Source organism: Saccoglossus kowalevskii, chromosome 12 (assembly GCF_978046115.1).
Source record: "Saccoglossus kowalevskii chromosome 12, keSacKowa6.1, whole genome shotgun sequence".
In the NCBI taxonomy this organism is placed as follows: Eukaryota; Metazoa; Hemichordata; class Enteropneusta; family Harrimaniidae; genus Saccoglossus; species Saccoglossus kowalevskii.
The window spans coordinates 37,179,889-37,195,787 of record NC_140652.1 but is presented as its reverse complement, the minus strand read 5'-3'; the positions used below and the strand labels follow the sequence as shown (position 1 = coordinate 37,195,787).

At 34.2% G+C, this 15,899-nt stretch overlaps 1 protein-coding gene across 1 annotated transcript; it reads right to left on the bottom strand.

Moving 5' to 3' along the window:
- Positions 1 to 989: 989 nt before the first annotated feature.
- On the bottom strand, positions 990 to 11,715 carry LOC100374564 (aldo-keto reductase family 1 member B7-like). The gene is made up of 9 exons (XM_085506068.1): positions 11,638 to 11,715; positions 11,312 to 11,479; positions 9,686 to 9,802; positions 8,939 to 9,019; positions 8,347 to 8,463; positions 3,970 to 4,076; positions 2,365 to 2,530; positions 2,025 to 2,107; positions 990 to 1,135 (listed from the first exon to the last, which is right to left on the bottom strand). Exons 1-9 carry the CDS (start codon positions 11,713 to 11,715, stop codon positions 1,090 to 1,092), a joined length of 963 nt encoding a protein of 320 aa, XP_085362194.1. The 3' UTR covers positions 990 to 1,089.
- Positions 11,716 to 15,899: the final 4,184 nt, after the last annotated feature.

Below are 15,899 nucleotides of genomic sequence, written 5' to 3'. Positions count from 1 at the left end.
CACGTGATGGACCCCATACCAAATATCATTACAATATTATTTCGAACATGTCTTCTTGTTTGTCAAAAGATATCTTCCATCTAAAAACTTATATTGTGTTGTTTGAATTAGTTACTTTTGTTAAATTTCTATTTTGAACCAAATTGTAAAGTATGCAAATTTATGATTACATTCAATTGAAACAAAAAAAATCACATCAAACTACTAAAAAGCCCACAAATCAATATGATATTTCTTTTCGGATTATTCTATATCTTGTTGCTGCTTTAATGTGGTTTCTGAATTCTTACATTTTGGTTTTTGACGTAATTTCACAACTTACATTTTAGCTGTGATTCCTGAAATCTGCGGAGGCGGCATTTAGTTTTCAACAATAAAATTTTGAAATGAACGGCAAAAGTCAAAATTCTATTTTCAGTTTGGGACGTTTCATTTTATTCTTGAATCGCCAGGGGGGGGGGGCTTTCGGTTATTTGTAAATTTTCACTCGACGGTGCACCCAACAAATGATAACAGGTCAATAACACGCACAAACTACAATTTTACCAGTCAGTTCTGTTTTGAAGCCCACTTTTTAATATTCATATAGATTAACACGTGCTTGTATTGCACATAACGTAATGTTATAAACCTATAAAGTCACGCTAACTGATTCGTGGCCTTGCTAATCGAAATCGAAAAAATGTTGATGCTGAGTATATCATCGCTCTTATCAATCAGGGGACTCAATACCGGAGCACGAGTGACATAACTTTGGAAACTATAACTAAACTTGAGTATGATTGCCGCTAATTCATTAATTTGAATTACGGCAAAAAAAAATGTTAGATTCGAGATTGGCTGTCATTAGCCACGGACCTTACTGATTACTTGAAAGCAATATATAACTTGACCTATGATTAATTGCTGAACTCGCTAGATGTGTACGCTAGTTATATTGTAGTGCGAGTACGGATGGTGACAATAAGATTATAGAAACTAAATAAACATTAATTCTAAATGTAATTATCACAGTGGTAAAACATTTCAATATGTATCAGAAATTCCATATGGATCACATATAGACTGGTTTTGAAGTATTCCTCAGCTCTAATCGTACACTTCATTGAATGGATAGTCCTTGTGTCCTTTGTCCCTATAAATAAGAAGACAAAATGAATGCATTCACGTGACTGAAGTGTGTTTTTACACTGGTTACTCTATTGTTGATGTTATTTACAGCTGTGTATGCACAGAGGGGGAAGAACAAACAATCTAGTTATATTTCGATATTCTGCGTTCACTATCAGATCACAATTACAATATAACAATCGACAAACATGGTTTGCAAAATCACATACAGTGAACCCTCGTTAAATCATGGGCCGTGGGGTAACGGACAGACAGACAGACAGACAGACAGACAGACAGACAGACAGACAGACAGACAGACAGACAGACAGACAGACAGACAGACAGACAGACAGACAGACAGGCAGACAGACAGACAGACAGACAGACAGACAGACAGACAGACAGACAGACAGACAACAGACAGACAGACAGACAACAGACAACAGACAGACAACAGACAGACAGACAACAGACAGACAGACAACAGACAGACAGACAGACAGACAGACAGACAGACAGACAGACAGACAGACAGACTGAATAACTTGAGATCAGAATAATTGACTGTTTGTGTTTATAGGGCTTTATCAAAGCATTGCCGACTGAAAATGCCCAGTAATTTACTTCAATGGATGTTAAATACTGCGGTCATTGTCGCGGTTTGAAAACACCAGCGCCGATTGTCTCACACAAACTCTTTAACGGCCAATTAAATAAGTGGAGCAACGAACCATCAACAGTTGAAACTACTGCTAGAAAACAAAACTAGAATTTTTGTGATCCTTTGAATTACTCACGACTTAGCCAATACATGGCGAGAGGTCTCTGTATAGTGAAAAATTCTTATATAATTTATTAATCACTGAATTATGATGCGTGAAGATGTAAAAAATAATAAAACATCAACTTACCAGAGGTGCGGATGAGCACGCCAGTTCATATTTAATGACTTGATGGTTTGCATTTGCTCGTCACTAAGATTAAAATCAAACACCTAGGAATGGGAACAATCAATAAGTGAATTTGAGAAACAAATAACAAACGTATATTTTTTAAATACATGTTAAATCCAATGCGTTGATACATAATGTTAGTGCCATGTTACGTCAAACTCTTAGCTGGTGTATACAAATACAAACACAGTGTTGCCCCATTTAAAAAAAGTATGTGTAGAGATGTTGTTAAAAGAATGCAGATGCGTTTTATTTAACAGCAATATGCTAGTTTGTTTGGTCTAGTGCATATTCTTACCTGTAGGTTTTGCTTAATTCGACCAGGATTACTACTCTTTGGTACAGCGCTCAATCCACGTTGGATCAAATATCTCAATATAATCTGGCCTGATGACCGATTGTGTTTCTGGGCAATTGCTAAGATGCTAGGATTTCTCAAAACGGGCTCTTGGGGAAGCTTGGCTCTAAAGCAAATACATCATGAATGAAGTATTGATTTTATTGTAGGATTTGATCTCATAAACAGGAATGAACATGAATGCACAGAAATGATGTGTTACATCTACGAAAGTGGGAATCGACAACAACACGAAACTGGGAATTGACAAAAACATGAAACTGGGAATCAAAATTATTAGATTGACACATGTGAATACTCGATGTAACAAAGAATGGATTAGGTAAGGTTATGTGAACATTATTAGATTGACACATGTGAATACTCGATGTAACAAAGAATGGATTATGTAAGGTTATGTGAACATTATTAGATTTACACATGTGAATACTCGATGTAACAAAGAATGGATTATGTAAGGTTATGTGAACATTATTAGATTTACACATGTGAATACTCGATGTAACAAAGAATGGATTATGTAAGGTTATGTGAACATTATTAGATTTACACATGTGAATACTCGATGTAACAAAGAATGGATTATGTAAGGTTATGTGAACATTATTAGATTGACACATGTGAATACTCGATGTAACAACGAATGAATTAGGTAAAGGTTATGTGAACATTATTATATTGACACATGTGAATACTCGATGTAACAAAGAATGGATTATGTAAGGTTATGTGAACATTATTAGATTGACACAGGTGAATACTCGATGTAACAAAGAATGGATTATGTAAGGTTATGTGAACATTATTAGATTGACACACGTGAATACTCGATGTAACAAAGAATGGATTATGTAAGGTTATGTGAACATTATTAGATTGACACATGTGAATACTCGATGTAACAAAGAATGGATTAGGTAAAGGTTATGTGAACATTATTAGATTGACACATGTAAATACTCGATGTAACAAAGAATGGATTATGTAAGGTTATGTGAACATTATTAGATTGACACATGTGAATACTCGATGTAACAAAGAATGGATTATGTAGGTTATGTGAACATTATTAGATTGACACATGTGAATACTCGATGTAACAAAGAATGGATTATGCAAGGTTATGTGAACATTATTAGATTGACACATGTGAATACTCGATGTAACAAAGAATGGATTATGTAGGTTATGTGAACATTATTAGATTGACACATGTGAATACTCGATGTAACAAAGAATGGATTATGTAGGTTATGTGAACATTATTAGATTGACACATGTGAATACTCGATGTAACAAAGAATGGATTATATAGGTTATGTGAACATTATTAGATTGACACATGTGAATACTCGATGTAACAAAGAATGGATTATGTAGGTTATGTGAACATTATTAGATTGACACACTTGAATACTGGATGTAACAAAGAATGGATTAGGTAAAGGTTAAGTGAACATTATTCGATTGACACATGTGAATACTGGATGTAACAAAGAATGGATTAGGTAAGGTTATGTGAACATTATACGTGTAGATACTCACTCTGGTGAAGCAGGTGAACCGAATGGACTAGATGCAGTCACATGAATACCTTTAGATTGACAAAATTCAACCAGTTTTGTCATGGTAAGATATGGGTGAATTTCAAACTGAAAGACAAGACAATAGGTTATTTTTCGCTTTGGTCGAGATCTCGCGAGACCGTTAAATTTGCCTAGCAACCGGTTGCTAGTCATGTGATACAGGTCAAGCTTTGAATCAAAATAGCGCTAAATCGTTCGTGTACCTAGTGTCGTGCATTACATTTTCGAGTGATTTATTGCATTTGTTTCACGTTTTTGACTTCGACAGAATGACCGTGCCACAGCTCAAAGAATTCTTGCAATCATTAAAGCTGTGCACGATTTGGAGTTCGAGGAAGACCCTGAATTTTTACGACATGATCCTAAAAAAATTCGTCGCTTCAAGACTTAGCAAACTTGGTTGCAATTTCATCGATCCTTTGAAATTACCAGGCTACTCTAGTGATTTCAGGAATGTTCCAGAATTCAGTTTTTCCGATGTTTAATGCATTATCGGTTCGACTATGACCGGAAGAAGCTCAGGGTCTACAAATTGTGCGAAGATTTCAAGTTGTTTGGCGACGGGCAGGTTCAAACGTAATATCTGTCTGTGTACTAGCATCATATGTCAAAGGCACATATTTCACATTACTGATACTTTCACCATTACTAGCGTGAACAGCTTTTGAGATTCCTAAAAAATAACGGGAAACGGCTAATATTGCATGATTCACACATTAGTTCATATGAACAAAATATTACCTGTATAAATATGTACAAATACCTGGGTATAAATATAAAGTCAAATGGCTGCTACACTGAAGCCAAACAAAATTTAGCAGATAAAGCAGCCAGAGCAATGTAAGCATTGAAACAGTTCCTACCACCAGAAACAAATTGTAGAACTTTCATCCTTCTTTTTAAAAGGTGTATTCAACTAATATTATTGTACGGGTCTGAAATCTGGGGCCATGAAATTCAAGATTACAACAAATGGGACAAAACAATAACAGAAAAAACACAATTGAATTTTTACAAACAACTATTGAACAAATTTGTGGCAAACATTGCATGCAGAGCCGAAGTAGGAGAATTCCCACTCTTAGTAGATATTCAGATCAATTTAATAAAATACTGGACTCGTATCAGTGAATTACCAGACAATAATATCACAAAACAAGCATACCTTGAACAAAAGAAATCCAATTTACAATGATACTCTTCAATACAAAAAATGATGAACAACATGAACTTTTCACGAGAACAACAGAATGATTGGTTAACAAAACATATACAGCAAATTGGTAAAGTTGTCAAACAAAAATACATAAATTTCTGGAGAAAAAATATAACTGAAAAAACAAAGCTGAGAACTTATGAAAAATTCAAAGACTCTTATAATTTTGAAAAATACTTGGATGTGCTAAATTTGAAACAAAGAATTTCAATGACAAAATTTCGAACTAGTAATCACAATTTAGCAATAGAAAAAGGGAGACATATGCAACCAAAAATACCTACTGAAAATAGAATTTGCAAACAATGTTCACAGAATGAAATAGAAGATGAACTGCACTTTGTTATGAAATGTCCACAATATAAAGTAATACGCCAACAAATCATACACGACATTATATATCCACAAGAAACCCAGGATGATCTCCAGAAATTTAATTTCTTGATGACTTCAAAAGATGATGTAATAATAAAAAAGATTGGCAACTATATTCATAATGCATTTCAATCAAGAAATAAAAATGCCATTTGATATGTAACACTTGCTTTATCTTTTTTAACAACTAACTTTCTTTTTGTAGTAGTAGTTATCACAACTAATCTTTATTGCTATTAACTGATAGAAACATTGTATTTCTAAGGATGCAATAAAGTTATTATTATTATTATGGATAACAACAATCTGTCGACACTGCATGATACGCACACACATCCATACAAATGACAGGAAACTGTCAATATTGCTTATTGTACACAACAAGCATGTTATAAAAATACATAGCTTGAAAATTCATAACATTTCGACATAGAAGGGAAGTTGAATAAAACTATTTTTAAAACCCGATAGTATGAGTATTAAATTGTACAAGTATTAAATATTACAATTTAATTCTGCACTTAGTAGTATAATTAGTTCACATTCAGGCTTACTCTTAGAGGTATTCCCTAACTCTGTAGCAATATTGTTATCATTAAATGCAAAGCTATTCGCATTTAAATCCTTTTCAAATTCTAAGGTAACAGTAATGTCAGGAATCTAGTTTTCATCGGGATACTAATGATAAGACAATTTAAGATGTACACTTGTGAGTTGTAAATAACAAAAAAATGGTCAATCCCATGCATTTTATTCGGGATCGCAATAAAATACACGATCATAAAATTTAAATAAATAAATATTAATGGCATGAAAACAAGCACGGTAAAGTTCCGATCAGTACAACTTGCAAAAGGAAGTTAAACCGTATCAACAGGTTTCAATGTTTTCCGGCGCTTCTTTTGATTGCCGCTCGGCGATGTCTTCGACTTGAATATACGGCGTTCGACACCTCTCGCAATCGCTGTTGTTGGGTCTGGATACGACTCCGAAGGACCCTTTCCTCCCACAAAGTACAGGAAACGAGCGTACATGTACATGTCCTGGATGATTCTGTGTCGACCAAAATTGTCAGCCCGAGAACAGGCACTGGACCATCAATCGCACTTTTCAGACTGCGTTTTTGGTTTAGGGAATCGCAAAAAATAAATAAAAACAGCATTCATATAATGTTTGTATTGAAAGCGAGAATCACTCTTACATTCTCCGTAAGCGCACCGTTTGACTCCCATTGGGACAAATATTGTTTCGAGATGAGATTTACAACGCGTAGGACAATGTGGTTGCTACCATATTAAACTGAAAGCTTGACCTGTATCACGTGACTCAATTGGTTGCTAAGGTTCGTAAACCGTGGCCACGCGTGATCTCGCAGCCTGCGAAAAATGGCTTATTACTAACATCTTTATAAGTGCAAGAACGCAAAACAAACGACTACATCGCGACGAGTACACTATAAAATCTAATCAAATCAGTAAGAGAAAGATACATGGACTCCATGGTATACATAGCATTATAAACGAATGAGTAGAGAAATGCTAACCCCATAAAGAAGAGTTTATATTGTTGTAAAGGTGTGGTAAAATTAAAATAATTGTCATTTTGTCAAATAGTTTCAGACTGTATTTGGTGACATCAAAAGCCAGGCGCAGTGTAGTATATTCACATATAACCCAGAAGATTCGATTGATAAAACCAAATTTGACTAATTTATGCGAATAATCACGGACAAACGAACATTCACATTACACACGACATGAGATTTGAACTCGCACACACAAATTAGGAAAACAAAATAAAATGTTTACCAGCTTAAATTAGTCACATCTGTCATATATGCATATGTGCACAGTATATATATGTATTACTTGGGATATGTGGAACAACTAATCAGATATGTGCATTGTTTATACTTGGGATATGTGGAACAACTAATCAGATCTGTGCATTGTTTATACTTGGGATATGTGGAACAACTAATCAGATATGTGCATTATTTATACTTGGGATATGTGGAACAACTAATCAGATATGTGCATTGTTTATACTTGGGATATGTGGAACAACTAATCAGATATGTGCATTGTTTATACTTGGGATATGTGGAACAACTAATCAGATATGTGCATTGTTTATACTTGGGATATGTGGAACAACTAATCAGATATGTGCATTGTTTATACTTGGGATATGTGGAACAACTAATCAGATATGTGCATTGTTTATACTTGGGATATGTGGAACAACTAATCAGATATGTGCATTGTTTATACTTGGGATATGTGGAACAACTAATCAGATATGTGCATTATTTATACTTGGGATATGTGGAACAACTAATCAGATATGTGCATTGTTTATACTTGGGATATGTGGAACAACTAATCAGATATGTGCATTATTTATACTTGGGATATGTGGAACAACTAATCAGATATGTGCATTGTTTATACTTGGGATATGTGGAACAACTAATCAGATATGTGCATTGTTTATACTTGGGATATGTGGAACAACTAATCAGATATGTGCATTGTTTTTACTTGGGATATGTGGAACAACTAATCAGATATGTGCATTGTTTATACTTGGGATATGTGGAACAACTAATCAGATATGTGCATTGTTTATGAGCATTGCGTACGTACATGCTTTCATTGAAATGTGACGATTTAATCAACCCGTCAATAGGGGGCGCTATGCAGTGGCGAAATAAATCAGTGTTGAAAACTAAAAAATGCTTACTTGAATGACAGCTGGTTTAACTCTGCAATGGTCCAAAATGTTTTGTACTTGATAGTGGTTGAAATTAGACACACCGATGGACTTGACCAGACCTTCGTCGACCAGCTTCTCCATTTCCTGCAAGCAATATTATTCAGTTCATGAGTGATTAAATTGTGTACCAAACATCAGAGTAGTCATCTTTCAAATTTTACCATTTTAATCCTGAACAGATTATTTCAAAATACTTACGTTCCCATGCCAACTAAGTATCATAAAAAACATTCCGTCTTTTGTTCTTCGTCTGATCTTTGTATTAGCGACTTGTATTCAATGTTACTAACCACACGAACAAATGGCTATATCGGTGTTTGGAATATATGTGGTATTCAACTACATTATTGTTAATTCAGTTCTGGTTTACAAAAATACCATACATTCTCGAGTTCTTTGTGTACGTGTACACATGTCCACAATTGAAAAAAAATAGATCACATGACCACCAGCAAACTCGTTATTCTTAATTAACATTAAGATATATTTGTGTCTATGGAGGGGGGGGGGGTAGTGATCAAAATAATTTTAGGAATGGTTTTGTTACTATTTTACTCACCTTCCACGTGTCAGTATGCTGAACATCATGATTGAAAAGAACATCTCCATTTTCATTCTTTGGAATAATATCACCTTGATTCTAGTAAATATATTAGTATAACAATGTAGTATTTTATAGTTTCATGCCAATGTGAACATATACACAAATGCAATGAAGTATTTGAACACTAAGAAAAGGTTTGTGTTTAAAACAGCTTGTACAAACAAATTTAAAAATAAATTCTACAAATTAAGACAACTATGTGTATAATAATGGCTACGATTCCTGAAAAGGTCAAAGATCAGATTCTTGTCAATCAGGTCAATAGTTGTTTACCTATAATACCTATATTGAGTTCATGATACGTCTCAGCCACGTTTGTATTAACTTGTCAGACATTATGTATACAAGTAACATCTTGAAATCTAATCGTACATTACGAGTACCATCAGTGAATACAATTAATAACAAAATATAAAACACTACAGGAAACTGGCTAATTAAATATTAAATCTAAACTGGAACTGAGCTACAACTGACTAATCTATACAAATTATGCACAAAATGTTCTTAATTCATGCCAATGGCATCATTATTGATGTGAATGCTAACATCGTTAATAATATTTCGAAACGTTTACAAGTTTCGTCAGTTTTCAGTTTGAATTTAATTTTGCATGATATAAGTTATCTCTCACAATGCACTGCTAATGTCAGTACTGTGATAATTCGGTTCAAGTTACCTTAAAATCAAATTGTTGCTTACCATGTAGGGAACTGGTTTGTGAATGAGATACAGATCTAAGTATTCAAGTTTCAGATCTTTAAGTGTTGATAGTAACATGGGTTTAACGTCTTTGGGAGCCATAAACTTCTGCCAAAGCTGAGAACAGAACAAACAAAGACAGGAGATATGACACTGTGCCATACATATCGGGGATATATTTGTATTCCATGTGTGTGCAAACGTAAATGTGCTGTGAAATAAATATTGAATATGAACTGTTCAAATATTATAATATTATTGTGAAAATGAACTTTTATTTTTGATTATATGTGAAATATATGTTAATAAATACTTCGACCTAACCATTTTTGAAAAATCAATTTGACCAGATGTGAAAATGGCTGGCAATTCTTTTTTTTCGCGGTTTACATTCTGTTATTTATGTATTTTTAAAGTTATTTGCCATATATTTATGAGTTGTATTGCTCGATATTCTGTACCTATTGAGAGATATGTATATTTGAATCATGATAAGAATTATTTATGATTTACTTCCTTTATTTAATTATACGGTTTCTCCATTTCATTTTGTATATCTTAGAACCGTATTCTGAAGTTCTTCATCAATAGCAATAGCCAATAGTTCACCTCAGGTCAAACAGTGAAACAAAGGAATCTAACTATGAAGTAACAAACATTTAGTGAACTCGTATTTAAAGAACATGTATGTAACTTCCGGTATAACCATAAACCATTCATCCGTCTACGAAATATAAATATCAGCATCATGTATATATCATTATGTTAAAGCGCGGTGGTCGTCGCGCAGCGGGTGTTCGAATTTCATGTAAATAAACAATGTATTTAACACGCGTTGTATACGTCGCTATGAGTCCCATATCGAACAGGACGCGGCGCGACGACGACCGCGCTTTAATTACGATACACGACTCATCATCTTTCCGCATTCACAAAAATAGCTCTCCAGGATTTTTTTTAATTTCCAATTACACGAAGAACATAGAACACTTTCCTGGAATATTTGAAACCAAAAATTGTCATTCCAACCCAGCAGCCAATCAGCGACGGCCTTACAGTTTGATGACAATTTCGGTTTCAAATACCCCGGGAAAGTTGTCTATGTTCTTCGACTAAATTGTATTTCTTGTATACCGTGGGTGGCTCAGATATACTCTGCAATTGCTTCATTTTTTCTGGAACTCTGGACTCTGGGTCGTATTTTCCGATTGCTACTCGTCATTTAAATACTCCAGCGTGACCAGTGTTGTGCGAAAGGAGATAAAGAGTCATAAAGGTCAACAGGAAGAACTTACAAGTGTGTAAATATTTACTCTTTAAAAATGGCCTTTTTATTATTTCGTTATTTCGCTATTTTTTTATTTTGCTTTCCGGCATTTACAGTATGACCTGACTTGCCATATCCACTGGTGTTTTCCACTGTTGTTGATATCACTGTGCAGATACCGTAACGCTTTACATTGTTTAAATACAGGCCTCACCCATGAGAATCCTCACAACGCCTATGATGAGTGTCTATGTGCGAGAGATGACACGATAATGGCGTGGTCACTCACAGCCGACCAAGGCAGCACCATGACTGATATATTTCATCAGTATATATTCATTCATTTATTTATTTATTACCTTGCTGACCACAAACAGCTCTTCTCGTTTTACTGCACCGTCCTTGAGTTTAGAGTTTATGGCATCGCCGACCTCATGTTCCACTCCATACACATATGCTGTATCAATATGACGGTATCCTACATCGATCGCCGTCTCCACTGCTTTTAATATTTCACCTGGTTTCGCCTGTAAATCAAGTTTATTGATTTATAGTAATCCCTACTGCTACATCACACATTATAGAATTCCATGTTTCACGCGATAGTAAAACGATTTTAAAATTTAAAATTAAGCCTGTACAGCCCCAGAATCGCATTACTATTATAAGCAAATGTCACGCTCACCTCCCATCCGCCCCAAGTACCAAGCCCCACCAATGGAATTTCAGCTCCATTCCAGAGTTTCACAGTTTGTGCTGTCATTCTTAACACATGTACACGCTGTGTCGCCAAAGCAGTAGACTTACTGTTCACAGATAAAATAATGTCGAGTCATGCCACTTTACCCTCTAATATGTTTACGACTGCTCGTAGAAATGATTGGTTGTTGGCTAGACAATAGGTTTGTTGTCTCCTTGTTTTATATAATCACGATGACCTAAGCAAAAATTCTAACCGCGATAATCCATGTTCGTTCAAGAAATTGTCATTCGAAATGAGTCAACCTCAAAGTTGAAACCATAATCTAACACTATATGTAATGCTTTATTCTGTAAATTGTAAATCTTATTATACAAAATCATTTATAATAATATTTTTAATAATAATAATAATAATAATAAATATTTCACAAAATCAAAATGTTGAAAAGAGTTTTTATACATTTCTTAATTGTAATACAGAAAGCATGGATGTGAACGAAACAACGGAGAAATTAAAAACCATTCTACTAAATATTGCTGACAATAGCTTAAAAAAGGTCAAACAAAGTAAAAATAAAAAGAGAAACAAAAAATATAAAAAAGCCTTGGTTTGATAAATCATGCAATGAAGTCAGAAGAGAACTTATAAAACTGGCAAAACCATTATCTCATCAGCCAAACAATTGTATTGTTAAACATACTTACTATACATTAAAAAAACATTACAAAAAAATAATCAAAAATAAGAAAAAAGAATTTAAAGAAAATACAATAAGACAGTTATGGGTGGACAACAATTAGAGTATTGGTCAGTACTAGAACGTTTGAGAAATGCAGAAAATAGAAAATCTTATGCCATTATAACAAATGAAAATTGTATGGATCACTTTAATAAGCTATATAATACTAATAATAACATAAATAATAATAAAATTGACCAAGACTTATTAGCAAAGGAGAACTTAAAAAACTACAATGCAGTGTTGAATGAAGAGATTAAAAAGTCTGAAGTTATTAATGCAATACAAATTGAAAAAATAATAAGTCTGCAGGAAAAGATGGCATTGCAAATGAAATGCTTAAAATGGCTAAATAAGTTTATAGCCAAAATAATTAAAGCCCTACACTACATCAGATTTTAATCAGATTGCCTTTGTCTGTGAAAACTGAATTAGTGGTGGGAGACCTATAGTTAAGATGTGTGTTATGCCAACCTTCAATCTGATTAAAATCTGATGTAGTGTACGGGCTATTATTTTATTTTAATTTTATTGTTTTATTACTTTTGTTATTAATGCCTTTTTACTTTATTATTTACTTAAATTTTGATTTTGTGATTTTTTTTTAATTCCGCCCTACATACACCTAATCCGACGCCTATGTAAGTCCCGTTCAAATCTCGCATAAGTAACAACCAATCACAGCCCCCTTTTTATACAGGCTGTCGGCTGCTTACTTTTCAGTGTAGCAATACTCTACGGGCAATCTTTCTGTACATTATATTTTGCCCACTTGAATAAACCATTAATAGAAAATTGCTAGTATATTTTTATTTACAAAAGAAATTCCACAGCATTTTACAATTTTTGTCATTATATTGGATATTTTTTTCACTTCCAACAAATGTGTACACTTCCTGATACATCTTCGCCAGCCAAGGTTCGTTTATTCAGTCATCGCTTCAATTTTACATCAAACATTGAGCATAATTATCTAGAATGGAAGCAAAAAAATAAGTAAATCGTAATGATTAGAACACTGTAAACAGCTATAGTAAACAATACAAACTGATTTTAAATTGTATAACGGTCACTGGCCCACGGCATCGATGCAGAAAATTGGAGCAAAAAATATTTCCTGATCAATTGCGATGTGTTCCAAATAAAAAATATTTTATTCCAGTCCAAATCAGCTCAATTACTTTAATAAAGAGTTATTGTATAATGTACAAAATGTTGATACATTTTGATGAATATTTACAGCTACGGCTTCAATACCGTAGAAGATTTTGGCCCGACCGTCAACAAAATATCACCCGTCTCCAGGGCAAACGACTGGAAAAAGACACTGGTGTTCGGTCGAACCGGTGGAAACAAAATCGTCACTCCTGGAATAACTACGCAAAATAACGAACTAAAGTCGAACCATTCGAGCCACAATATAAACATAAAAAATGACTTTCGTTGCATTTCACAGTGTTTTTCTCGGTCGCTAACGTCGGTATAATCCGCCATTTTATTTGAGTGTGTTTGCCACCTGACTCGCCCGGTGAAGTCATCATGTGCGCTAAAGAAGAAGGTCTGTGATTCGTTGACTAAAATCGTCGATAGTGGGTCTCGTTGAAATCTTCTTACGTAGGCATCGAGTCAGATGTATGTAGGGCGGAATTAAAAAAAATCAAAATCATAATAAAATAAAAAGTCAATAATAACAAAAGTAATAAAAAATAAAATTAAAACAAGTTTATAACCAAAATAATTAAAGCCCGTACACTACATCAGATTTTAATCAGATTGGTCAACCTTTAGACCGTCGCATGATGCTATCTTTGTAACGGACACGGCATGATCTATCACGTGTTTCTTCTGTTGAACTGACTTTGAATGGCAATTACTGATTAACTATAATGTACACGTACTATGGCCAAAGGTTGTTATAATGATCGCTACCATTACTGATTCGCACACTATGCACTACTGGACAGCGTCATTTTTTACGATCTTGTATCTTATTTTGTGAGTTTGGACAAAATCCAAATAAATTGCATAGTGTGTATGTGTTAGAGAAGAATGGTGTTGAAAAATGGAAATAGAATACCCAACCATAGATCGTTAAACAACGGGTATGCGAGGCGCCCATGAAGTCTGTAAATTATGTTCGCAAATGGGCAAGAGGTCCCGTTTTGGAATTTGTAAGGAACCATATTTGTGTTGATATACTAGTAACATGTGATATATGACAATGATAAATTCATTTTACCATTTGCTGCTGCAAAAAATGTTTATATCACTTAAGTGGTAGGCTTCCTTAAATGTTTTTCACCAAACGTTGGTGCCTCGCATACCAATATATAAATTATACAAGTTATCCTCGGTGGGAAATATATAGCCAATAGGTCGGAGAGAGTGTCAAATTGCTGTGAAGGTGTGGACAATTATTAATAGCAAATGTAAAAATCATTTGTCTTGCCATGTAGTCTGGTGGAGATTTGCCTCTTTACATTTTTGTTTGATTACCTAACGTTTTTAGGTTCATGTGCTGTAAGTTACAGAGCACATTATATTCAAAGCACAGAACTAATTATGAAGCATATTCCTAATTCAACTCAAGCTCGCAATCACGGCTCCGCGACGACGTATCACTCGAACGTTCAGCACTATGAGTTGGCGACGCCATTATTCCTTAGGGTTATGTTTGGGTCACACTTGTGACGTCACATATTTGATGCCCATAAATGATGCGGAGTTCATGACAGGCAAATTAACATCGAAGCACCGGTGAAAATGCTAACATTGATCGCCCATAACAAAGCTCATATACACTTTAATCTTAAGGTAAACTGGATACATCATTGGAATGTAAGCACTATTTATAGGATTGTTGATGAAAATACACCATCAATATATCTGAATACGCTTCTTTGTACTGTTTGTTTTCAACTACTAGTACTGGGGAAATTCAGACATTTGAGGTTCTCTGAACGTAGTCCACGTGATATTATCTTTCGAGGAGTGTCATGTGGAATAGTATTCACCAACATAGGTATAATTGAAGAAAACAGTTTGATTTTGAAGACAAGTTTCCACACTGGTTGAACACTTTTGTGTAAAATATTCGTGTAGACAGAATGGGAACAGATAAAATAAGAAGGTATTAAATAAGTAAAATAAGAATCTTCTGATTATGAAGTATATTGCTGTCATTGATAGCATCTATACATTTATTTGCAAAATAGAGATGCATGAAGTGATGATGTTCATTAATCTCTGGTCACACTGCTTTAAAAGTATGTATTATAATACTAACCAATCTGTATTGTGCAGTTATGAAATCAATTTCTGACAATTTCTAAAGTGTTTGAGTCACAGATTATAAAGGGACTCTTTCATATATTTCAACAACGTTGTTACAACCTTTTTTATTTAGCTTTGATCGATGGTATTGTCTACGGCCGTGGTATAAAAGGTGTTAAAGCGTCTTACCAAATTAACTGCATGCACTACATCCACGACACATTACCAATAG

What these genes read in the sequence shown, in the direction of transcription:
- LOC100374564 (XM_085506068.1), bottom strand. Translation starts at nt 11,715, where the DNA reads ATGACAGCACAAACTGTGAAACTCTGGAATGGAGCTGAAATTCCATTG. An exon ending in GTACTTGGGGCGGATGGGAG is followed by an intron (nt 11,480 to 11,637) that starts GTGAGCGTGACA and finishes CTTGATTTACAG; the next exon opens with GCGAAACCAGGTGAAATATT. An exon ending in GAATTAAGCAAAACCTACAG is followed by an intron (nt 2,108 to 2,364) that starts GTAAGAATATGC and finishes TCCCATTCCTAG; the next exon opens with GTGTTTGATTTTAATCTTAG.